At 38.5% G+C, this 27410-nt stretch overlaps 1 protein-coding gene across 1 annotated transcript; it reads left to right on the top strand.

Annotated features, from left to right (window-relative positions):
• The first annotated feature begins 13135 nt into the window (after nucleotides 1-13135).
• Nucleotides 13136-17931, top strand: Smp_153890.1 (putative fgf receptor activating protein). The gene is made up of 6 exons (XM_018796933.1): nucleotides 13136-13232; nucleotides 13510-13726; nucleotides 13760-14015; nucleotides 14048-14157; nucleotides 15712-15817; nucleotides 17659-17931. The coding sequence occupies exons 2-6, from the start codon at nucleotides 13604-13606 to the stop codon at nucleotides 17838-17840; spliced, it is 777 nt and encodes a 258-aa protein (XP_018652024.1). The 5' UTR covers nucleotides 13136-13232; nucleotides 13510-13603; the 3' UTR covers nucleotides 17841-17931.
• Nucleotides 17932-27410: the final 9479 nt, after the last annotated feature.

Here is a 27410-nt window from a genome sequence, read left to right as displayed (position 1 = left end):
ATAATAAGTGGCTATCCTAAAACGGAATTAGCAAGAATTAACGGTACAAAATACATACTACGGCCAAATGAAGGACGTATTACAGTAAACAGATGAGGAGAGGAAGTTATAAGACGGAATAAGGAAATTGATAAAAGGAGTGCATAACAAATGAACAGAATTGTCAGTCAGTGTAGACTTAACAAACTGATTTCCATCGCATAGTTTGATAAGCAGACAGCCGTAACAATGGTTGTAACACGGTGAAGGAAATCTGAGGAGACATGGATTGGTGGAGAGTGAGTGGGATGATTGAAAACTCCGGAGCCTGTCTCATGTTCTAAAAAGTGTAGTTGAACTTTGTATAAATGAGTGCTTACATTTCGTGTTCTGGTAATCCATTCCAGCAATTCACTAATCGGTGAGAGAAACGGAAATTCAGACGTAGACGATTGGATCTCAGTTCTTAAGCTGTCTAGGAATTTCCTCTCTGACGATATGTCCTAGATGGAAGGGAAAAATATGAAATGTTTGCCAACACCATCACTCGGTATACAGTAAGCCAGCATAGGATCAAACCTGCAAGCATGGAAGGCCTTCCCTAAAACCGCGTTGTTCTCTGAATGGAAAACTATTTCTTTCGACATGGTTTAGAACAGACATCTAAATAGTGTTCTCCATTAGTCTGATAACTAAACTTGTTGGACTAATAGATCGATAACTACCAACTAGGTCCCTGTTCTTTACTTTGTAAACTGGACTGACTATTGAATTTTCCCAGTCTCTTGGCCGCCTAGACTGCCTCGAGGACACACCCAGTGGTATGACCAGAGGTTCGGCTTTCATAATCTGCTATATCCCGAAGCGATTTATGAATGGTAACTTTGCGAACTATTTATGGACCAATATGATATGTATATTTCCTATTGTATAATTGCTAAGTAACTTAACTATTCATATTCATGTTCCTTTCATTATGAGCTTTATTTAACCCATGGACTATTACTGCACGATTTACCATTCTTGAGTTATCCTCAGTCTGTTGATTACTGATCCCCGCTATTGATAGCAACATTTGACCAAATATTGTACAAATGTTATTTTCTATTTTATGGTACGGTGTGGTCAGTTTGTTTGGTATATACACCTAGTTTGAGAATATTGATTCACATTGCAAAGCCTGTTATTGGTGTTCTGGACTTAACTGGTTGGGCTAGGCAGGAAGCAGGACTGATAAGTGCTCAAGACTGCTCATACAGCTTTCGTGTATAATTGCTCTGATCGATAATTCACTCTTCTCCCATAGGCGAAAATCAGCACGTTCATATATATCGACTGGTCAAGAATGCACTAGCACGATATAACAACTGGCGACGGAGTAAAAAAATTGAACTAAAGTCAGCCTGCGATTAGTCGAAAATCAGATAATTATTTCGAGCAATCAGCATCCAAAATTATGGTCGCTGTCCTTGAGCGACATTGGTCATTAATCATACAGTTGATAAATGACTCTCACTTCCGATCAATTACAGTTGCTATTCCAGCGACAGGAGCAGCGTTTCAAAGAGTCAGATTGAATTTATTGACAATTTGCACGCAAAGGTGCTGAACCACCCATGCTTTGGGGGTGCGAAGGAAGTTGACGCATTAATTTCTAAATTGCGCACAGAGCTGGAAATTGATTGCAGAATGAATGAATATGCCGATGAAAGCCTCAATGAATCCGTGACAAACATTAATTTAAACGAAACAATAGCAGTCACATATGATCAGCCCAGTAGCCCAGTACTTTCTGCTTCAGAGACGTGCCCTATGCTCGGCTCAAATCATACTATCCTCGAAACAGAACGTGCAAACCATGAATTGTCCAGTTCACAGAAAGACGATATCTTGTTAAACGCCCATAAAATAGCTGCAGTGACCGCCCATGTAGAAACAGAAAAATCAAGCAGTACACTTGATGCAGCCTCACCGTTTGGGGCTCACCATTCTATAAAAGTAATTTCTGGAGTATCTGATTGTCCAGATTCTCATGTTTTACCAGATAATATGTCACTTGCATCAAATGATGATCAAGAACCTAATGACGTTTTGATCTACGTTGATTATCATAGTGATCCACCATCTACAAGTGATGTTTCCAATAAGTGTGATGATATTTCAGAAGAACCAAACTCTGACCAGCATGAATATCGTTGCAACAGCTGCACTTATCTAGTTTGGGATGCTGTAGTAATCATAAGACAGCTGCCTCCTCAGTAACCACAGGATCTATCGGTAAACTGCCGTTGCACGACCAATTATTGGTCTTTCACTATCGCCAGCATAAAACGCTTTGCTAAAATGTTCTCATAAAGTTTAGGTTTTTGCAACATCGTTCCTTGCCAATGTCAACGGAACTTCCTTTATCAAAATTAGTGAGATCCCACCACTTATCTGAGTTCGCCTCTCCATACTCGACAACAACCTTTCCTAACTATTTCCATAATCTCTAACCAATTGTTTTCGAAATAAAAGTATTGCCTTACCTACCAAGGCTTTGGAAGCCTTCTTAATCTTACAACAAATGAATCTATACTGTTCGGAGCCTGTAGAGATGAACATACTCCAATGCTTCTTCCTGCATCTAACGATTTTCTAAACCTGTTTAGTTATACGCGGTTGACAGTTATGTGGTCCGCGTGGTACTACGCATGGTTTAAGCGAGGACATAAGTAAACTAAGCGTACCTTTAAATGTAGACCGTGCTCCTTCAACCAATGAGTTGCTATTAGCTGACCAGTTTGTTGTTGTAGAAAGCCTTTGTATGACTGACTTGATTTATTACATTTACACATATACAGATGAACACACATTATCATCCCACTACTTCATATAGCGAATGTGCACAGTTTTCATATTCACATTTTGACACGCAAATTAATATAGTGACAGGCCACACAAATTCATCCTGACCAAAAACTTCATGGCAGTGACATTTTCAGACCTACTGAAATTTCGATTTCACTGGAGATATTTTGCATTGTTTCCTTTGTTTTATTTAAGCTTGTGTTAACGATATTTCGGTTATTTATTTACTCTGAAAAGATGGTTCACACTAAGTCGCGAAAATTCAGAAATATGAATTTCTACTCATTGAAATAAGACAAAAGTGCATTGAATATTAACTCTCTGTCTAATGTTCAATTTATTTGAATCTATGAAGTCCAACCTGGACATTGATGCCTACATACATTGATGACTGCTTGATTACTAATCCAGGCGGAGAATCGTATCTTCAACATCTGAGCCTTGTTTTCGAATGACTCTAAAGACATGGCACTGCTGTAAACTTTCAGAAAAGTCAGATCAGAACCATATCTGTGAATTATCTCAGACATTCTACTGATGCTCAATCTATTCGTTCTCCTGAAAACAAAATGGTTGCCATTATAGATTTCTCAGAACCGACAACAGTCAGGTAATTACATAAATTCAGCGGCCTAGTAAGCTTCTACCGACAATTCACATCGAATCGCGCTTCTCTCATCAGGCTCTTAACAGACCAACTTCATAGAAATTCGAAAATCATCGATTTGAACGGCAACATGGAAGACATTCTATACTGTAAAGAAACTTATAGCAACAACAATTATGCTCGCACACTAGGAGGTCAAAGTACCCATTAGTTTTTCCGTGGAAGCATCCGGCCCTGCAATCGAGGGAATCTTAAAATATTGGGTATGCGAAGGTATTGGTCTTAACCACACAATCCTCAAAGTTGATCATGAGATAAGTAGGAAAATAGACTTTCGACATTTAACACAGAGAGACGGCCGACAATGGTGAACGCGGGAATAATTCAATCAATTCAGTCGAATGGCATAGCTTATCCTCGCAGACGTGATCATTCTGCAAAAACTGTCTTCATTCACTTTAAAAATATCATTCTATCTTTAGCCTAAATGTGTTCATCAGGAGTACTAAGTATCATACTGCTAATTTTCACGATACGACAAGTCACTGTAGACAATAATGTTACTTCCACTTAAGATCTTAAAATAAGTTAGTCACATCATGACAAATCCATAATTTTAAGATTAGGTTTGTTATTGCAGCAGCACTAATAACGAACTAAGATCATAATCCCACCCTGGTGAGCCCGACTAAAGAGATTCAGCCCTTGTTTTGGTCTTCATCTCCACTTCAACTTTGTCTATCGCTTTTCTACCACAGGTAAGACCTACCTCCACGCTGATGACTTAAAAGTCATCTAGAAAACTGACATTGGCGATGTACGCAGTACTATGCAAACGATCCAACATGAACTCAACAAAGTAGACGACTGGTGCAAACGCTGGGGGCTAGAGTCCAACACAGAGAAATGCGGTTGGCTATGTATTGGAGACGCGTTACTTAAACTAAAACTAGTACTTAACAAAAACCTGCTGCCCAGACGACATCAGTAACTGACCTTGGGGTACATTACTCAGACAGTCTTAACTTCTCAGAACATATCTCAACTAAAGCATCTCAAATGCGGAGATTGCTTGGCTTCATCCTTCGTAATTTCTTTCAAAACGAAACTAAAATCATCCTGTATAAAGCCTGAGTAAGACCCATCGTCGAATACTGCTCGTTTTTTTTTCCAACCTACGCCTATCTGATATACTTAAGGTGGAAAGAATACAGCGAGACTTCACTCGCAAAATACCTAAGAACGATCAACTCACTGACTACAAATCCAGATGCCATATCTTAGGACTAGAACCCCTCTGGAAAAGAAGGCTTAGGTCTAACTTAATTCTTTATTTCAAACTCCTTAAAAATCTTACTTATTCCACATGTAATATAGTTCTCTACCAAGACTCACATGGATACAACCTTCGAGACAAAGTATCCACTGTCAAAATTGAAAAATACAGATCAAAAACTCGGGAAAACTTCATCCTTATCAAGTACTCATTGATATGGAACAGTCTTCCTTCTGAAATACGCATGGCAGACAAATTACATACGGTTGTAAGACTCATTGATCAAGCCCTCACCTGCACAGATCTGGCGCAAACGAACACATCCACGTCCCACACAGACATCATAGGCTCTCTACATATATAGACTAAATTGCCTTATTTCCCTACTTTGTAGTTATATTAGATAATTTCCCTCCCTAATTCTTTTAAATTGAAGTAAACAGGTAACTCACTGGACTATTAATACTCGGTTGCTAAACGACGCTTACAAATACCCTAAAACGTCAGAAGAAACGCACAATCGACTGCCTACTGCCAGTGGTCGTACAACCACAGAACCTGTCACCCATTAACCGGTTAGCATAGAACAAAATAACCTCAGCGCGAATTTAGTGTGAGTTACTTCTTGTCTATTTATCAGCTTTTTACTCACCTGTACACTATGTTGCCTTGCCATTAATATTATTTCACCACTCGTTATCTTACCTTATCTGCAACTAATATAAATCTACACTTTTCCGCCTACTATGGTAAACAAATATCCTACACTATACCCTTCCTAATGCCTATATTCTGATTCGTAACCTACACTTTACTATATAGTCAATAAAAACATTGCATCGAAGCCTTACCCACAGTCCATAATTTGTAACTGTCTGATAAGCTTGTAACATGGTACTTATAGAAATAGTGTTTTCCAACAGGATGTGAAACACAGAGCATTGTGTGAGGTATGATATGTATCCAAAAAATAAGCGTAAATGAGCCTAACATCACAAAAGGAGGGAGGGTGGAGTTACTGACCATCAAGCACTGATGATGAGGGCGATGATTTCAATCCACCCGTGTTTGTGGGGCAGAACATTTTGTTTGTATCAGGCTCTTTATGGATGAGAACAAGTCAATAGATCTGTGATATTGAGATTGTTCTCCTACACTCACCATTCAGACTCATGTTTCTAAATTTTGTGCTGGATTAACTATTCTACTAGGACAACCTATAACATGCTAACTCGAACTTTTGCATGAAAACTATGTGGCAGACTTTAAAGGATATGGTTGCTATTTTACTCAACACTGCACTCTCTATATGCACTCTCTGTTCTTCCTCATTCCAACCTTGACTTCCCTCCTTCCTTGGTACCTACTCGACCTTGATAAATATCACAACTCATTGTTCTTTATTACTGCATTCTCTCCTCTGGAACCCTTAATCACAGTTCACTCTTGCAACATGGACTAGTATCAATTTAATCTAATAATTTATCATACCTCCATCTGTTCCACTAATAAATGTTAAGAATTGGTTATCGTTCATATCCAAATGCCTTGCTGCTCCTCGGTTTCTTTTTCTTTTTTTTCTCTTCAGAATCTTGCTCTGAGGGTGAAGCTATGTAACTTCTGACATCTGGAACAAGCTCGACGAACGCTCTTTCCCAAGGTCATAGTTCGAGCCAGGCGCTCCACAAGCCTACTTTATAACAACCATAAACTTAAAAAGCTGCATTACATAAATACTTAGCACGACTGAAACCCTAATACACTTTTTGTCGAGATTGGATCTGGTATGTAACGTGGACGTGATACCCCTTTGGAAACTATTCTTATGAAAACACATTAACCCGAACGAATGAACTGCTATCAACTTTTATAGACTATAATTACTAAACAACCCTGCTTGGGATGAATACTGTTAACCAGTATATGTTGTAAATTGTAGATCATGCCTGTAAAAATGGCGTGTGCCTGCTCTTGCAGAAATATATATGTTATTATTATTATATGTTAGCCTATTATTCTATTAGTTCTTTGGTTAATGCTCATGTGTATTATCGTAATGAAACATTGACTAGCATTCAGCCTACTAGCTTAATCGATACTAACAACTGGCCAGCTATAACTATTGTTAGCTATGATGGTTCACTGGCGAGCTTTAGAATATTTTACATGCTTCAGCAAAATTAACTTGTAAAAACATCAAGCTATAGCAAATGTGGCATTTACATGACGTAAATAGACATTGACTGACAATGTGAGAAAGGACTGAATGGTTATCTGGATCTAATTCTTCATATTGTTTATTCACCTAATGTTTCACTCTGTTTTTAAACTATGGACTATCCTGTAATATCTTTCTTTCCGACCACTGTCTGCTTAATGTCCATTTTTCGAGTTTTCTTGCCAAACAATAAAGACAATACACCAGAAATATACGGTGGGTTTAGGCTATAAACTTTCTGCAATTATAAGGTCATTTAAGATGGTTTATACAGTGACAACCACATAACTATCTGAACTCTTTCAATGGTTCCAAATCGAGTGAGTGACAAAACGGCCAACGGCGTCAAGCACTTTGGAATTAGTTTCACTACTGTGTGTTTAATCCGGTTGCTTTCGGATTACTACTACTCGTCAAAAATAGCCTTATATGTGTCAAAACTGTTAAATAATCTAAACTGCTGAAGACTATCCAGGCGATTTTAACTATTTTGCAGGATGATTCACTGTTATGTAATTAACACGTACATATTTTCTTATAAAAATCACACATTGTAACTCGTCATACTCCTACTTGAAGTTCCATAAGTAGTCCCAACTTTAGCATTGTTTTTCCGGCCAAGTTTATTATTTTTAAACTGTCATATACCTCACCAGTCTGCAGGCTGACCTGGCCTGTACATGCGTTGAATACATATCCTACATGTCATTCGAATTTAATAATTATTTGAACCGCCTTTAACGTTTTCCGATAAACCTATCAGTCATTATTGCTATACGTGTTTGGGACTTGAAAGACGTTCACCATGGGCAAGGTAGTAAAGTAGCCTCACTAAGGTGACGTACTAAACTAGTATAATAACTAAACTATCACATAATTGTTGGTCACTCAAGCATTAAAAATAAAAACCCTCGGGCCAACTATTAAAATCAACACTAAGTGAACGAATACTTCTGGACCGCGAATTATAATATAATCAGGCAGCTTGGAGCCGTTAGTGCTATCAACTTCCTCTATTTCAGAATTACTTAAAATAACAACACTTTTTTACAGTGGTTAATTCTCGATCAACACCATAAATAGTTCTTCATGATGGATTCTGGATGTCATCATAAACCATTGTCATGACTTGATGATCACGTAATATGATTGATTAAATTGATGAAGCTATTAACAAACTGACTTAAAATTGACCCCGAATGTTGTTGTTTGCTCGTGATTATCTTTATATATCAAAGATGATTTCAGTATGTTTCACTGTCAGTTGCTTGTTCAGTAAATATAATGCAACCTTTTCAATCTAATTTGAGGTTTAGCGACATAGTCATGTATGAAACTCATCGGTAGAGTTAGTCCAGCAAATCTCCTACAAACTCAAAACACTGTCGTTTTGTTAAATCTTATCACGGTTAAATAATAATGAGGTCGATAGAATCTCCCCACAACTAAATTAACCACAAGCAACCGAATAACCGAACTGAAACAGTAGTTGGAATTCTCTCCACTGTTTTACTTTTGTTCTCCCAGTTAGCCTACTAATGCGGATGCCATAAAAAACCAACTCATACGAGCAGCACACCGAGAGAAACATCAGTTGACTTTCTAATTTAAGTCAAAGATAATACCATTATCACCATTTATACAATATTGATTGCTTTTGTATTTCTAAACAAAATGATTTTACTGTCTATATGTCTAGCAATTAACGAACGGTGACTACTATGCATCTCTATGTGATTTTTTGAAATATCTTTGTAGTAAAGTATTCTTAATTATTATAATCCCGCTTTGTTTAACTCCTAAATAATCTCCACACAGATTTCCGTTTCATGCTTGTTAAGAATTAAACCAAACATTTTGAACTTATAACATGTAATTCCTGATCAGTTACTGCCACATTCTTTTTGACTTAACTTTCAGTTTATCAATACCTGGAGGATTCTTATTATTGTTGGTAACCTCCGGAGCACGACGATCTCACTCAATTTGGCATCGAACCAACGCCACGTCGATTCTCGTGAGGAAGTAGTGTAGTGTTGACGTTAAATACATTGCACCATATCCAACCCGAATCTGTTCTTCAGAAACTTTGGACATGTTAATTGCTACGATACGACTAGTCAGTATATTCAATGATGTGACGTCCACGTAAGATGGTATAGATTAGGTAGTCACATCAGGACATCTGCAATTTTAGGATTAGGTCTATCATTACAGTAATACTAATAACAAAGTAGACCAACATTCTACAAGCTTTACTGTGTGTACGAACCGTCCAATCTTGTTAAAACATTATTGACGCAACGTCTCCAATACGTTGCACAAGCCTTCTCCTTTGGATGTTCGATCAACCATCAAGGTCATAAAAGAACAATTTTTTGTTCCGGCATGAATAAAGACGTGAGGAAGTGGGCACGCCCCTGTGTAAGCTGCTAGAAATCTAAGGTGCTCCGACACAAAAAATGTCTCTTAGGCTCTTTCGAAACTCCCGATGCTCGTTTCGACTTTGTTAACCTGGATTTGACGAGTTTCTTTACAGATCCAAATGGATACTCTTGCCTTTGAATGTGTGTGGATCGTTTCACACTCAGGCCAGAGACAGTGCTCATCAAACACGTTACTGCCGAAACAGTTGCCCGCACCTTCGCCGAGCGGTGGGTAGCAAACTTCGGTTGCCTTTCATCTATCGCTACAGACCATGAACGTCAGTTCGAATCTTAACTTTTCCGTTGTCTGACTACACTATTAGAAAGCACCCTATTCAGAATGATCGTCCACCATCCACAAGCAAACGGGTTGGCAGTACGCTTTCACCGGTAGCTTAAAGCTTCACTCTCAGCCGCAAACGCTCTTTCACTCGTCTTACTTAATATTCGAAATGCAGAATAAGCTGCAACTGGTTACAGTGCAGCTCAACTCGTTTGTGGAGCGACACTCTGACTTCTAGGAGAATACGTGGTTCGTTAATCTTCTTCTATGAATGTGGATGTGAACTGCTACACAAGCAGGCTAACAGACGCTGCGCATTCGAGCATAACTGTTTTTACTCGACCGCAATCGACGGATGTTTTCGTTCAACCCACCGTATGATTAAGCACGCACGCTTTTGCGCATCGCGATTCATTACGACGACCTCCTAAAACTGCATATAAGGGTATCTTCATAAGTTATACACTGCAGATCACGGTTGGGCCCTTTCACTATGTGTTCATTTCCTTTCTCTCTCTCTCCTTTTTTATTCATTTTAAATAAATATTATTCTTAAGATTACGAAGTTTTAGATGAAGACAATAACTTGTGTTACGCTGAATTCAGCTTATAAGACTCGTTTTATCTTCACTATGCATATACACCTCATACATATTGATTATCTTTTGCACTTGATTGAGACTTTCATGGCATCACCCCAAACTATGTCTGCACGCACAAAAACTTATTCTAACGTCATATCTCACCGCAATAATAAGTTATTTACCTATTAATTTATTCTGTTTTATTTTATTTTTATTACTCACTTGGTGATACACACATAGTTGTTTATTCTTGTTCTGTGTTAAGCTATTTACGTATTCCGTGACTCCTTTATTTCTATTTCCTTAGTTTCTTCCTTTCCTCTTTCAAAATCAATTCAAAATTCTTGCCAATTACGCAGAACCTGATTTATTATTACTATTCTATTATTAATATTTTATTCTCCTCTTCCTTCCTTCCTCAAGCATGGCAAATGTATTCCCAACATTATTGAAAATTGCGTACTATTGCATTTTTGAAGAAACCCGAAATGGTTTCTTCACAGCACTTATGTACCCATAAGATGTTTGTGAATAATAACAATAATAATAACTGTATCACTTACAGGAACGGAAATAAAAACAACACCATGACTGATCATCTCGGAGCCTCATATTTAGAAAGAAACCCTTATGTTGGTGACTTTCTTTCTGAACAATTGAACGATACGAACTTCAGGACTACGATGCTATTTCCGATAATTAATGACCACCACAAAATCTAGCTATAATCTGAAAACCAGCCCAAAACAACGCGATTAAGAAGTACGGTAAGATTCACAGAACATTTGAGTGACTGCTACACGTAAAACCCTGTACAAGTCTTCGTTTCGTCTCACTTTTCACGTCTCAATACTATTTAGTTGAACTCTCAGTTCATATTTTACCATGTAATCCCATATTGTAAGGATGGACGACTAGATGCTGCTGGACATAGCAAGCTATCAAAAGAGTTTTTTGATTGAGATCACGAGTCGATGAATGCCCGACACCCTATTCAGCGCAGTGGTTGATGTTAGACAATAGCATTGTTAGATGCCCGGTCAATGGTCTGGAGGTTAAGCGTTCGCATAAGACCGAAAGTCCTGGGTTGGAATCCCACTAGCAGGATCGTGCATACGCCTTGCTGAGGAGTCCCAAAATAGAACAAAACGGCCATCCACTGGTTTTGGGTTTTCAACGGTGGTCTAACATTCACCGCGTCATGATCATAATCAAAAAGACTTAACAATCTCTACAACCTCACGCTGATCATCGGATGAGTGTTTACCAACAGTCAGATCTTTGAGTTTAAACTTCTGACTGGTCACGCCTTAGGGTCGTCACCACTCTAGTGTGGAAGAAAATATGACGATAAATGTGTCCTTGAAGCAAATAGATACGTAATTCTTCGACTCAGATACTGACCTCGTCAGTTTCACTTGACAAACCCTAGCTGATGGCACTCGGTTATCCATTTGCACCAGATCACAAGTCGGCACGTCGTGCTACACATCCATTGAGACAGCTAACCAGCTTACTTCAAACGCTTCTCAACATATCCATGGCTTTCCAAACATATTTCTGAACCCCTTAATTTTTAACGTCTGATCTGACTGGGTTGGTGTCCTTCGGTTGTAAAGTTGTAATCGATAAAAGCGTTGTTGAATCCTGAATATCTGTAGCATATTGAATATCATCCCTGTCTCTGCTTAGTTTTCATACTTCGATATGCCCACACTATCTATATTATTTAGTGATTAACTTTTTCACCGCATAAGTCTTTTCTTAGCTTTTTTCTATCTGATTTTTACATTGTTTCTGACTTCACTTCTTTTCAGACTTCAGAATGTCCTGGTGATGTCCCTCAGAGTTCAGCACTAATAACTCTACTTTTCTTAATTTACATAAACGATCTTACAAAGTACATGTTTTCAGATTTATTGCTTTTCTCTGATCATCTGAAACTCTAGAGCGAAGGTTGCAACCAAGAGGGCAAACTGTCAGTTCAGGAGGATGAATAGCCTTCAAAGTTGAGCAGGCGACAATGAGTTCATCTTCAGCACTTCAAAGTGTAAGGAAGTGAATGTGAGACATGTTGCAGACCATGAACACAAATAGGTAGCTAGCCTCGAGAGGCATCTCGAATTAAAATAGATATGGGAGTGTTAGTACCCTGTGACCCGAAGTCCTACGTTAAATGAGACAAAAATGCCTTCCGAGCCCTGTAACGTCGAAGCGCATTTGTGGTCAGTTAGACGGTAAAACTTTTCACCTAATCTTCGGCAGTCCTATTCAACTTCATTTAGAGTACGGAAATATAGTCTTTCCGGACTTACTACAAAAGGATCAAGACACTCTGGAGCGTATCTGATTGCGTGCCATGAAATCCGTTAGGTGACTTAAACTCAAGTCTTATGAAGAGCGCATTCAATCCCTGAACGTCTACCCATTGGAGTAAAGGCGCCTGGGAGGCGACCTTCTAATCACTTACAGCACTTTTAACACCACTAGGCACCCCCTTAAATACCTACTTAAGCTTAGCTCCAACACAAACCTCAGGGGTAACACCCAGAAACTAAAAACACAACACAGAACAGACTGTATATACACCTTCTACTCCTTAAGCGTATTAAAATGCTGGAATTCGCTGCCGGATGAGCTAGTTAAAGAGACTTCCTAGGAGTCTTTTAGGAGAAAACTTGACATATTCTCAAGGATTAAGGATAGTATCCTACTATGATTCACCAACCATTTTTCTTCTTCCTCTTTTATCAAAAATTTGCCTAGGTTCCCACCTAGAGGCATCGGTGATTCACTGCTACTAGATACGGAAACCCGTTAAGCGAAAGCTTCTTCTATTCCGTCCTCAACCATTTGAACCATTTGAACCATTTGGCGCCAAGCATAAATGATGTCATTAGGGGGGGGGCGGTGTAACGTTACCGACGCTGTGAGATAGAAACTACTTTTGGTTTGGAATTATTGGCTAATTGATTGGTTGGACCTATACCTTTAATTGCGCGGTTACAGTTAGTTGGATGTTATTTGAGTTGGGAATTTATACGCATCTCATTAGAGAATTTATTCTAACCTCAATTCTAGCCAACCGATTGATTTGCCCACTACATAATTGTAGTGCTTTGAACCGTTTGTTTCCAGTTTCGATTCCAAGACTTTCTTAAACTGAGGCTTGTGTTATTTCTGATTGTTGCAATCGACATGTAGATCGCTTTTGTTATCAAATGTAGATGCATTATATGCGCTTGGTGGATTGTCGACTCACCTTTTCTTTTGTTCTCTTTTCCAGCCTTCCTCTCGTTACTCTGCATCCTCTCCTAGTACATAAAGTGCCTTCTGACTAAATCCGGACCTCTAACTTACACGGTTGCTTGTATTTCTGAATGCTACTTATTGGAACTTTTCGGCACGTCTGCATTGCTGCCTCATCACTCCCAGCAGGTGCACTGATAATATGTGTTCTATTGTGTTTGGCCACAAAGTCATGCGTTAAAACTCATTGCACGGTAAATTTATCACAACGGAAACTAGTTTTGTAGGATACCAATTTCCTACCATCTCTAAGCGCTGCTGTTGGTAGCAACGAACCTCAAAGAACAATATGGATCATATCGATTCTTATTAGTTCGGCTTGGAGGCTATTGATTCTATGTAATAGTTACATAAATTCCTGTAAATCGTTCAGTTCATACTCAGGCGGTCATTTATCCGTTTCCAATTTGCCATATCTCTCAAGTTTTATTGAAATATTTTCGCTCAATATGCTTAGCATTGTCTCTTCATCTGATAACTATAGTGAGCGTCAACCTAACAACAATTCCTTTTAGTTCAGCATCGCAATTACTTCTGTGCCTTTGCTTTGTTCTCGGTGGTCTATATGACAACAGATGTTTACGTATTACAACTCAGGCTTAAAACCATTGAAAGTTCTTTTCTGGTAAGAATAATCTAAATAAATGTCCAAAAATAACTTAAGTTGATTGCTAGTAATTAAATATGCATCATGTTTTTCTATTCGGTCTTGCTAGTAGTTTAACTTTGAAAATTTTACCTGACGGTGTTGTCACATATTTGAATGGTTTGCTCACGTAGTTAAGCTATTCATTTGGTGAATATATTGTTTTGTAGTGCATTGAGCGAATGAATCGTGAACGAATGAAATCATCTAGTGTACAAAAAACTCGATATAAATTCTCAACATACTGTTAGACGGTTGGCATTCGTGATATGACACCAATAAAGTCGTCTCGACTTATACAATCGACATTAAGAACAGTCTCACTCATATCCCATATATTTTATGTCGTCAATCATACTTCTAAACTATAAATCATTCTTCTAATATAACGGATGCCTTCGAGCCATATTTTCTTGTGACACTTATAGTGTTTGGTTCGAGCTGAATGTCGTAGGGAGATTCGGATTTATGACTTCCTAATTGTGGGCTGAGTGCTTTAGTCACCATGCCACCTAATTAACTATCCTACTATCACAAAAGCTTTATGCACTAAACGTACTCATTATTAGTTAGATTCTGTTATCTATAATCAGGGATATTAATATGCATATTCATGTTGAGCTTATTATCACTCCGGAAATCTATTTGGTCAGTCAGTCAGCTACAACGTAGTACCAGGCACATATATGCACCGGTCCAAATTGCCCCACCTCATTATCACAAGAAGGTGAACACCAATTTCACAGAAGCAGTTACTTCAGTGGTAGTAATATACACAAAGCGATTGCATATACGTGCATGATACAGGGAGTGAGAATTAGTCCGTAGAAAGAAAGATATAAAGTAATTTCAATCACAGTTCGTTTGCAGCTGATATTTCCTCTTTTGCTGAGGCGTGGTAGCTTGGACAGTTATAAATCCCCACCAACTCCTACTTTTTAGACGGTTGATAGTAATTTAGCTCGGCAATTAGTTTCAAACTCAATTGCAAGTACCTTCTTTGTACAAATGCGTACTAAGTCGTTTTTTGACACCACTCCATGGATGTAACGAGTTCTTGATGTAAGTTTAACTAAAACCCAGGTAAGGTTTAAAAGCATCGAGAAGCTGATTTGAAACTTCTTAACGTCTAAGTGTTGCTTCCATAAGTTAAAGCATCATCTATAGCTTTTAGTAAACTCTGAACACACATCAACTTGGTCTAAAGTATTTTCTTGATTAAAACCGGGATGCTGCTACAATAACGCGTTTTTATAAACAACTGTTTTCCATGTGGTTGGATTAACTGTATACGTGTAAAAAAGTATGTTAAAGTTGAGCCTCAACCAAGTCGAAATCGCTTGTAGGAAGTAGTATACCTGAACTTGTATTTATGAAGAAACTGAAGAAGTGTATGTTATGATGATAAGGTTTTTGGTTTCTTAACCTCCAACCATATATATACATGTCTTTTTGAATCACTTGCCCTACATAAATGTTTCACGCACCTACATTTTACTATCTAAATATACCTATGATTTTGTCGTTTTTCAGAGTAACATATTACGAAAGAAGATACGTCTTATGACCTTCTACTTAGTTTGTTTGTTGGTTCTAATACTGTGTTTCTGGATTCACATGACATTTTGTCCTCCATATGGTACGTTTAATAATACCTATCTAATGTTCTAGTTATTTTATTCATCGTAGGGAGAGATTCCCAATAATTTTCGTTTTGTAATGTAAGTGTAGAATGTTTATTGTTATAACTTGTGCACCACTAATATGTAACGTAATGATACCGCCAACTAGAGAACAGTGATTTATCGACCGGACCAATGATACGTAAACCCGTACGAGCAGTCTAAAGTCCTTCTCCTTGCCTTGCCCTGGCTGTTGAGTCCAGAACATAAATCTCAGCCTCCGCGATATGAACCATGTATTTCAAACCTATTGAGTTTATATACAAACCAAACAGACCACATCGCACCATAAAATAGGAAATAACGTTTGTACAAGATTTAACCAAAAGTGGCTATGAATGTGGGAGACTGTAGTTAATAGACTAGGCATAACTCAAGAACGGTGAATCTTATATTAATAGTTTATAGGTCAAAATAAAGCTTCTAATAAGAGGAGTATAGACATACACAAGATAGCTCCTGAATAGTTATACATTATAATATTATAATAATAATACATAATATTTCTCCATAAATAGCCCTCAAAAGTTACCATTCATAATTCTCATCGGGATATAACATTTATTTAGGACCTCAGTGATGCCAAGTGCTTTTAAATGAGCACAATCTCCATTTCATCCGAATAATTGCTCAACTAACTGGTGTTACCACTTTTTGATTACCAGTTGATAAGAAGCAACGCGGCAAGCAGATTTTCAATCTGAATGTAAAAAGAACAGTTCTTTCAATACTAATATGATATTTACTAAGGACCGCAAAACAACCCAAAACTGTGTACTAATCGTGAATCTTAGACGTAAATTTTTCGTAAACCTTGAAACCAAGTAGTTTACTTAGTCCATTTGAATTTCTATTCATGATATTAGTAATCACTTCTAGGAGACGAAAGAAACTCTAGGAGGAGATGGGTTCTGTAGCATCTTATGTACGATTGAGTTTATTCACACTTAATTTGGTTGAGACCTTTTGTTAACTTATTTAACAGACAGTCATTCGTACAATAACAACCCATCTATACTATTGTACCTTTATCGTTGTTGCACTTGTATGAATATGTATGCCTGATCATTGCTTACTGCCTATGCATATATTCATTCTGCTAGCCTTACTATTAGTCGCTTAATTGATTCGATGATTCATTCATTTCGCTGACTCGCACACTCGTTCATTGACTCGACCAATCTCTCACTCGCTCATTCGACTCACTTGCATTTCGGCACTACTCTTTCATGTTTACTCAATGTGCCTGTAGTTTTGGATATCTGTGCGTGGTTCAATAATAAACGTAATCAACACTTCGTATTCGCCTTCTGATTTATATATTGTCAGGGCGTTATCTAGTAACGATTATCAGGACGAACAATATACGAAGTTTTAGGGTAATATCGAATACCGACCACCACAGTTCTCACCAATAGCGTAGTCAAGTGTTACCTGTAAAACAATAGTCATATTTGCAGTGCATATACCTTGAAATCAAGTTATTAAACACAAAGGCTTGTGAAACAACCTATACCTAAGATAAACTATCTCTGTTGTGTTTAGTAAAGGCTGAATCCAAACTAGTATTTGCCAGATGTATATTATGTGCTTCCTGGATAAAACTTATACAATCTGGAAAAGAAAACCAATCTGGCTCTCAGTCTCAAATGATACAATAAATTTTTAAATTTAAAGACATTTGAAGCTGTCCACTTTATCGTACAAAAGTCTTTCCTATTTTCATTTAAAATTCAAAAGTAATTTCCGACCCATTATTTTAGCAACAACTCATCTATCTTCGTTGTTTCTATTCTAGCTTATACTGTGTTCTCTGCAGTTGAATATGCTGCAATATTCGCGAACATTATCTATCACTATACAACCTCCAATACATTTGAAGATATATCAATGAGGAAAATGATCACTTACTTTTGCACCGGTCGAACTATTCCATTCGTAAATATGAAATCAGAACAACCATTGTTGGAAGTAAAATAAATAATTGCTTTTCAAATAGAACTTTATTTAATTCGCTATCATTCATGTGTACGTGAGATTATACTACCCATTAAAAATTACATAAAGCATATTTTGTTAACTGTCTGACAACGTCGATGAAACACAGAATTTCATGTAATTTGAGAGTATATGTGTTATGTCACTGATCCGGCTGTCCACTAATGTACGAAAGAGAATTGCCTCAACCTAGTTTAAGGTATTGAGGCGACGGGTTATTGAGTATAACCTTGAGGCTAGCGAATGCATGAGTTAAATTGTGACTGGAGGGTGTTGAGAGCAGAGAAAAGAAAACTAATCGCTAACTGACGTATTACCTGATTAGTAGGTTGGCAAGATAGGGAAGATAAGAATAGAACAGAAGGTTAAATGTCTGACTAGCAAAACAGCAACGCACAAAGAATAGGAAAAACACAGTTGTGTCCAATCTAGGGCATTAGATTAGAAAGATGGAGTGCAAAGATTACGTCAGAATTTCAGTAATTTTGGAATTAAGATTATTGCATTGATATACACGTTACAAGAACTTACAAGAACACATTTGGGTCGGAGATAGGATTATGTACCTAGTGTAAAGAGCAAGGTGATACGTAGAATGATTACGCCCGCATGCCCCAGTCATGCAGTTTCGATAAAGCATTTTTGCCTTCACCTCTTCTTACCTCCAAGTGTTAAACAGCGGATTGTTATATCCGCATCACTTACTTTTTATACTTGAAAACGAGGGACTACTAAAATACTCAAACGTTGAAGTAAATAGACGAAGACTGGTATAGGTGAAAATTTATTCATCCAAAAACACGACGACCCTATTCAAAGGTACACCTGTTTGTTTATTGATTTGTACATCCATTTGGTTATTAAATGGGAAGAAGCCACGTATATGAAATTCTGACAAAATTGCATGCTGCATATCTTTCGCGTCAACTCAATACAAACAACATCAAATCTTGAATAAACATCACACTGCAATAAATCAATGTTGTAGTAAGTAAAATGTTACACTGGAATTAAACACAAATATTACAGTGAGTAGTCATCATATTGGATTAAAAACAGAAGTAAGGCGAGACTATAATTTGTGGACGAGCCAATCAAAAGCGTTTGAAGAATTGCAAGGTCATAGAGCCGATCTCAGTACCTGATGCTCATGTACAATCGGTTCACAGAGGATTTTAGAGAAGACACGATAATTAAGCAGCTACAATAAATGGGACTATTAAGAAGTTCCTTTATTTGTAATTGCGGTCATCAATTGACTTGTAGACCTTGGTGCAGACTACCCTGGTGATGTTATCTTTCGATGTAATATATGTTAGATGAAGAAGTCTGCCAGAATAGGAACTTTTTTCTCTCGATCCAGATTGAGACTAAGGAAAATTATAATAGTTGCTGCGCACTGTATAATAAAAGCACCAGTATCATTATTCGAAGATGTTACTGGAGCTTCGACTGTTCAGGGGTATGAGTATGGTAGGGATATATGCGTAGTAAAAATGACAAACTTACACAACCAAAGTACATACAAACAATATTGAGGCTATATGGTCGAGGCTGAGAGAGTTTTTGTGACCTTATCATAGCTCCAGAGATCGAGTATTATGGAGCTATATGAATGAGTCCCTCTACCTTATGCATTACGATTTTGGAATCTTTGAAACTTTTTCTGACCTTGACAGGTTTTTGGACCATGTGAGAGAAGAATTTCCACTCTAATTCTTTTGGTGTTGTGTAATATATTTTTTACTATATACTAGTTGTCACCTGATTGGTTAATATTTCTCAAGGCCACTTAAGATTCGTTCGAAGGTCGTCTATAAATCACAGTGTCGCCAAAAATCTCAGTTGTTGTGTCTCTAGCTTTAAGAATCGTGTGACTAGGAACCAATCTCATTACATTCCCTTTAAGGACAAAACCGGACTGGGTCACGATTCAGGCTACCAATAAAACTAAAATTGAGACTTTTGAGCGAAAGACTTTGACATTAGATTTGAAGTATTTAGATAACTTTCTTGGGTGTTCACTGTAAGAGGCTTAGATCTTGCAAATAATTGGATTAGGCTTTTTAGAGGTATATAGATTTCTAGTTGATGCCAAGAAACGCCTTGTCACACAACTTTACGTCATTTCTCTAAATCTGATATAGACTCGGCTGATAGGAACTACAAAGCTCCAGGATATGCTCGCAGAATTCCAAAACTTGGCCAAATGAAATCCTCAACCTTATGAAAGTAAGCCTAAAGTAACTCACATAATTAAAATAAACCCATGTATGTTTCCTAGATCCAAAATATTAGCTCCTGGTAAATCTAAAAACGCTAAACCTAAACTTGAACTAAGCTAAATTTGGACACTATCCGTCCCTCTGTAAGCCAATGGGCATCATCTCTACAGATGAGAATTACAGAGCCACCAGACTATACCAGCTGGGTATCCAGAGCCAACTATCCCCGATTTTACGAAGTTTGACTACATATACTGAAATCGACATTCAGAGCATATCACTCCATATGAGTTATACCATGGGAATATCGCTTTGATCTGTAAACATAGATAGTAAATACATTAGGATCCTTTCATCATAACAACAGATAATAAGGAACAAGAAACGCATGTGTATAGCAGTGAATTTGTCATCGCTAATTAGTGCGCTATTGGGGATTCAGAAAGAAATCAGGGTACTCATGGTCGTGCGTTTTCAAACAACTATATTAGTCACTCATAATAAATGCACAAATTATGAGAATTAATGAAAGAAATACAAATAGTATAAAAACTATTTACAAAGTAATTTTGTTATAACTATCTTCACATGGCCTTCCCAAGATTGTCTGGTGGTAACACTGGGATGCAAAACGAATGAGCGAAAAGAATAATACGTGCATGCAGAATTAACAGCCAAGAAAATGTAAAATAGATGTTCAATGATATTTTATGGAAAGAAAAAAAATTTCGGCGATAGATGTGTATAAAGTACAGAATATTATATGTACATTAGTAATGTACAATGTGTTAGTATATATAGTTACACGGATGTAGTCGAGCACGACAAAAATGAAAATGCGATCAGTAATAGTGTCTTAGGTTGCTAATAATGATTAAGTGCAAAACTATTGATAAGCTAACAAGAAATCGAACAGTTTATTTATAATTAGTGAAAAGCTGTCAAGAATTCACTAGTTTATTATTGTGACAGTTTTAAGGAAATGTGAAAAATCTAGTAACCGTAGAGAATATAACTAATTGTTTACACTTTGTACGGAAAAATAGTAGTTTTTATTAGAAGACCGTATGAATTTAGTAGTGTAATATGTATCATTGATTAAGTGTTTGTTTTTTTTATTCCACAAAAAGAACGTAACGTTTAGGCTTCTTTACTGTTCTGCCCAAACGGGTTGAACATGTAGGATTATTGCTTGATTTTTCATCTTCCTCTGATTTCATAGTAATTAATGGTAGAGGTTGTTCATCTGTGGTAGTATTTTCTTTGTCTTGCTGATCCTCGTAGAAAGCAGATTTGAATTCTATCTATAGAGATAATTTCTTTTTTCCACTGTAGCTGTAAATAATTCCCCAAAATCAGTAGCTTTGTAAGTGTTCGTCATTAGATGGTGACCACATTAGTTTTAGTGGACTCGTTTAACTGAAGGCTCTCGGTCATGCATCCGTACCAGATCACGTTACAGGACGGTGTGGGAAGCATCTCCTACGATCATTAGCCAGATTAGATCAGTCACTTCTTGATATATTGATAACCCACCAAATATATCTTCCAACCTCCTCGCTTCCGATTTTTGATTTAACTGGGTGGGCGCGATTCGATTATAGAAGGTTTTACTGGTAAACAGTTGTCAAACTACAATACTGGTGGTATCTTCACCACTTTTGTTAATAATGACGTGTTTGGTTGTCCGTTTAATTACTTTATAAGGTCGTTCGTATGGTCGCTTTAACGGCGTTTTAACAGCATCAACTCTGACAAAGACAAATCTGGATGTTCACAGGCGTTTGTCGAGCTGTACGTGCCTGTTATGTTGACGCGGAGGCACTGCTCCAATTTGCTGCATTGTTTGTAATAAATGGCTCGCAATGCGAGTTGGGTCATTTGGTATTGTTGTGAAAGTTCGTGTAATTGTTGAAATACCCGTCGTTGGCAGGCTTTAGGGACAAAAGAAAGATTGTTACCTGTTGAAACATCACAGATAATAAACAAGTTGGAGAAAGGAATTAGTGCGGATTCGAGAAACAAATTAAACTTCTCTTCACATGTTTTAGTTCTGTATCGTCTACTTGTAATTTGGCTATAGTTTTAAGATTAATATACTGTTTTTGTACCAGCATATTGATATCCTTTCAGGATTAAGCATCGGCTATGATACTGTAATGCCCTTTAATGAACTGGATGTCGGTTGTGAGTTGCGAGATGTAGTCAAATTGTCGCGCTTCACGTGGTGAATGTCGATCATGTGACGTCTTAAGGGAATAGCATAAGGGTTCATGGTCGGTCATTATCATTAATTCACGTCACTGTAATAGGAAAGTTAAATGCTTTGCCGCTAAATAAATAGCTAGTAATTCACATCCAAAGGTGCTTTAACGTTCTTGGGGTGGTGAGAGACGTTTAGAGGCAAATGCTATAGGTGCGATGATGTCATTTACTCGTCGTCGTAGTACTGCCTCGACAGGTTTTTGAGATGCATCGGTGCAGCAGATTAGGCGTGTTGTAGGGTCGGAGTTTAAATGTTGTAACATAATAGTGTTTGTCAGGATTGAACTTGTGTTTACAAAAACAGCTTTTGCATCAAGTGATAAAGTGATTCTTTCTTTCTTACATCGTTTCTTTTCTACCCAGTTACAGAAGATCTGTTAAGGGTTGGTGTTGCTGCACAATTCGGTAAGAAATGACGATAAAAATTACACACACTGAGAAGTGGACGCAGAGATTTTAATGAATTTGGTTCTGGATAATTGTTAATAGCTTCGATCTTTTCCTGGAGTGGTTTGATACCTAGTGAGTCGATATGGTGTCCCAGAAACTCATACTAAATGTACAAATTATGAGAAGAAAATGAAAGAAATGAATGTAGTATCAAAAATAATTACAACATAAGTTTGTGTTAACTGTTCAAGCAGTCCGAACACGACCCTCAGTGGTAACACCCAGAAACTAAAGACACAACACAGAACAGACTGTATATACACCTTCTACTCCTTAAGCGTATTAAAATGCTGGAATTCGCTGCCGGATGAGCTAGTTAAAGAGACTTCCTAGGAGTCTTTTAGGAGAAAACTTGACATATTCTCAAGGATTAAGGATAGTATCCTACTATGATTCACCAACCATTTTTCTTCTTCCTCTTTTATCAAAAATTTGCCTAGGTTCCCACCTAGAGGCATCGGTGATTCACTGCTACTAGATACGGAAACCCGTTAAGCGAAAGCTTCTTCCATTCCGTACGGAAAAATCTGAACCATTAGAATGCTTATAAACAATCATCCTGTTTCTATTTGGGTGTTCTAGTCAGTTTCACAGCCCCACACAAATCAAATGATATGTGTGGTGCATGTGTGTTTGATGCCTCTTTGTACTAAAGTTTGTGTTCAAATAAATAAATAGTGTACATTTTAGTTGATGGTTGTGGTAGTTCACGAGATTTCACTTCCGTACTTTAGTACTGTCTAGACTTACTTACTTACTTACGCCTGTTACCCCTTGTCGAGGAGCATAGGCCGCTTGCCAGCATTCTCCACCCAACTTTGTACTGAGCCTTCCTTTCCAGTTCATTCCAGTTTCTATTCATTCTTTTTCATATCTGCTTGTATTTCCCGGCGTAATGTGTTCGTTAGCCTTCCTCTTTTCCGCTTCCCTTCTGGATTCCAAGTTAGGGCTTGCCTTGTAATGCACATTGGTGATTTCCTTAATGTATGTCCGATCCACTTCCAACATCTTTTCCTAATTTCCTCTTCAGCTGGAAGCTGGTTTGTCCTCTCCCATAAAACACTGTTGCTGATAGTATCCGGCCATCGGATGTTGAGTATTTTGCGTAGACAACCGTTTATAAATACTTGTACCTTCCTGATGATGGTCGTAGTAGTTCTCCACGTTTCAGCTCCGTACAGTAGAACTGTTGTAGCTGTAAATAATTCCCCAAAATCAATAGCTCATTAAGTGTTCGACATTGGATGCTGACCACGTTGTTTAAGTGGACTTGTTTAGCTGAAGGCTTTCGGTCATGCATCCGCACCAGATCACGTTTCAACACGACGTGGGACACAGCTCCTACGTTTCATTAGCCAGCTCATAGAAAAGGTCCTCGATATATTGGTAACGAATCAAATATATCTTTCCTGCCTCTTCTCGTCTGACTTCTGATTTCTATCTGACTGGGAACGATCGAACATAGAAGGTGCTACTGGTATCCAGTTGTAAAACTAGAATATTCGTTGCATCCTCATTGGTGAGACCGACGTGATCTGGTACACCAAGTCAATATACTGTGAGTCTGTTCCATTTTGGAATATTATTATTCATTGTTATTCTTTATTTGAATTTTATATATTGTGATATACCTTTCTTCGCGAATTTTTTTTCTCGGATATATTTTAATTAGACATTTTTCGTTAGCTATATTACTATGACGGAACACTCACCCAAGGTCTTTAAGTTAAAGCCTATTCCCCCTATTTCGATTCAGTTAACGCCATTTTGGCCCGACAATATCGAGTCCTGGTTCTGCTATGCAGAAGCCGATTTTAGCATGCACGGAATCACGGACTCGCGCACACGTTTCCTCGCGGTAGTTAAGGCGTTACCGCGCGAGTTTAACAGGTACGTAACACCTAGTATGTTTACTAGTGATGTTTCCGAACCTTACGAATCGCTTAAGCTATCGATTTTAAAACGAGGAGACCTAACTGATCGACAACGGTTAGACCAACTCCTTAACAATATCGACTTACAACATGGTTCTGCGACGGACATGTTGCTTAGAATGAGAGAAGTCATCGGCCAACGAACTTTCGATGATGGCCTATTTCGACAACTTTTCTTGTCTAAACTCCCTCAACAGGTGCAGGCAGTGCTTGTTTCATTTCAAAACAATGCCATAGATGAACTAGCTGCATCTGCCGATCGAATCTTGGAAATCACTAGATCTTCTAAGGCCGAGGTTTTTTCCGTCAAAGAAAAACCCCAATCGACCTCGACGGACATGGCCGAACTATGTCACACGCTTACACGATATCTTAGAGTTCGCAATGACCGTAGTCAGTCAAAAACCCCGCGTAGAAGTGCCTCACGTAAGCGATCTGGCTCTCGACCACGAGAGACAGACAATCCCGACTGGTGCTGGTATCATAACCAGTACGGTAAGTTTTCCAGAAACTGCAGGAAACCTTGCAATTATCCGACCCCAAAATCGAGTGACACGAAAAACAGTTCGGGAAACTTCCCAGCCGGCACGCGTTAACGGCAACCGTAGCCGGCGAACACAGCCGCCTCTTATATGTCACGGATGTGACTACGAAAGTTCGCTACCTCGTCGACACTGGCGCAGAAGTTAGCGTTCTTCCAGCAAATCCCGACGACAGACTTCGCGAGTCTGTTTTAAGTTTACAGGCGGCAAACGGAAAGCCGATCGCTACTTACGGTAAAAGGTACGTCTACCTTAACGTGGGTTTACGCAAACCCATACACTGGATTTTCGTGGTTGCAGATGTCTCTATGCCAATCATTGGTATAGACCTGTTACAACACCACAATCTACTCATCGACACACGCGCACGAAGGTTAATAGACGGAAACACTAAGTTATCCGTTTGCGTAACTCCTTGTTCTGGTTGCAGGTTATCCCCAGTCACGATTAAGCACACCATAGACCCCTTGTACCAAGCAGTACTCGACAAATACCCCGGGATATGCCAATCGCAATCGAAATTACCTTGTGTAACCAGCAATGTTACACATCACATCTCGACTACAGGACCACCTGTATTTTCGAAAGCCCGAAGACTCGCTCCCGAGAAGCTTAGGTTAGCTAAAAACGAATTCGACCACATGATGGACCTAGGGATAATTCGACCATCGAATAGTCCATGGGCATCCCCATTGCACATGGTCCCTAAAAAGGACAGCAATGATTGGCGGCCAACTGGTGATTATCGGCGTCTGAATGCTAAAACCATTCCCGATCGTTACCCGCTGCCTCATATTCACGATTTGACAGCTACCTTGAAAGGTACAACTGTCTTTTCGAAAATCGACTTGGTTAAAGCTTATAACCAAATCCCGATGGCACCTGACGACATTCCTAAAACCGCCATCATCACTCCCTTCGGTCTTTACGAATTTCTACGAATGCCTTTTGGTTTAAGAAATGCGGCTCAAACCTTCCAAAGGTTTATAGACGACGTCTTCCGAGGTCTCAACTTCGTACATGCGTATGTTGATGACTGTCTAATAGCAAGTCCGGACAGAGAATCACATCTCAAGCATCTGGACATTGTTTTCGATCGACTCCAAAGGCATGGCATTACTGTCAACATTCAGAAATGCCAAATCGGAACTAACCGCTTAGACTTCTTAGGACACACTATTGATGCTCAAGGCATCCGACCACTTAGGAGCAAAGTGGCGGCCATTCTGGATTACCCAGAACCGACCACGATCAAGCAGTTACGAACTTTCAACGGTCTCGTAAGTTTCTATAGACGGTTCATACCCAAATGCGCATCCCTTATGAAACCGTTAACCGATCAACTTCGTGGAAATGCGAAATCAATTAGTTTAGACGACATAGCCTGTGAAGCATTTTCCAAAGTTAAGGAACACATCGCTAAAGCAACCTTGCTTGCTCATCAGGACACTCAAGCGCCCATTAGTATCGCCGTAGACGCATCCGACTCAGCAATCGGAGCAGTCTTACAACAATGGGTTAACAACTCGTGGCAACCTTTAGGATTTTTCTCGAGACGGTTGCTAGACGCGGAATCTAGGTACAGCACGTTCGGTAGGGAACTCCTAGCTATGTATTGTGCTGTACGGCATTTCCAACATTCCATCGAAGGAAGAGAATTCACGCTTTTCACCGATCACAAACCTCTTGCCTTCTCTTTAAGTTCGTCCTCAGACAAGTACTCACCGCGAGAGTCTCGACAACTCGACTACATTTCGCAGTTTACTTCAGACATACAACATATTTCTGGAGCAAACAATGTAGTCGCAGACGCCTTGTCTCGAATTAGCTCCTTGAACAGTTTCCAAGGAATCGACCTTCTTAAACTCGCTCAGCTTCAAAAAGAAGACATTGATCTTCAGCATGAGTTATCCTCGACAACTCTAAAACTAAGTATTAAGCAGATGGGAACAGGTAAGGAAACCTTACTCTGTGACACATCTACAGGTAGGGATCGTCCAATTGTACCAAAACATTATCGCCGCAACGTCTTCAATACGTTGCACAATCTTTCTCATCCAGGTGCTCGTGCAACAATCGAACTTATAGCCGAACGCTTTTGTTGGCCTGGCATGAATAAAGACGTGAGGGAGTGGG

The sequence above is a fragment of the Schistosoma mansoni genome, chromosome 4, assembly GCF_000237925.1.
Source record: "Schistosoma mansoni strain Puerto Rico chromosome 4, complete genome".
Classification (NCBI taxonomy): domain Eukaryota; kingdom Metazoa; phylum Platyhelminthes; class Trematoda; order Strigeidida; family Schistosomatidae; genus Schistosoma; species Schistosoma mansoni.
The sequence above is the reverse complement of the archived record's forward strand: the minus strand, read 5'-3'. Positions and strand labels throughout refer to the sequence as shown.

Coding starts and splice junctions, on each gene's coding strand:
- Smp_153890.1 (XM_018796933.1), top strand. CDS start 13,604: ATGCTACTTATTGGAACTTTTCGGCACGTCTGCATTGCTGCCTCATCA. Junction 13,727..13,759: donor GCGTTAAAACTCATTGCACG/GTAAATTTATCA, acceptor CTAGTTTTGTAG/GATACCAATTTCCTACCATC. Junction 14,016..14,047: donor CTCTTCATCTGATAACTATA/GTGAGCGTCAAC, acceptor AATTCCTTTTAG/TTCAGCATCGCAATTACTTC.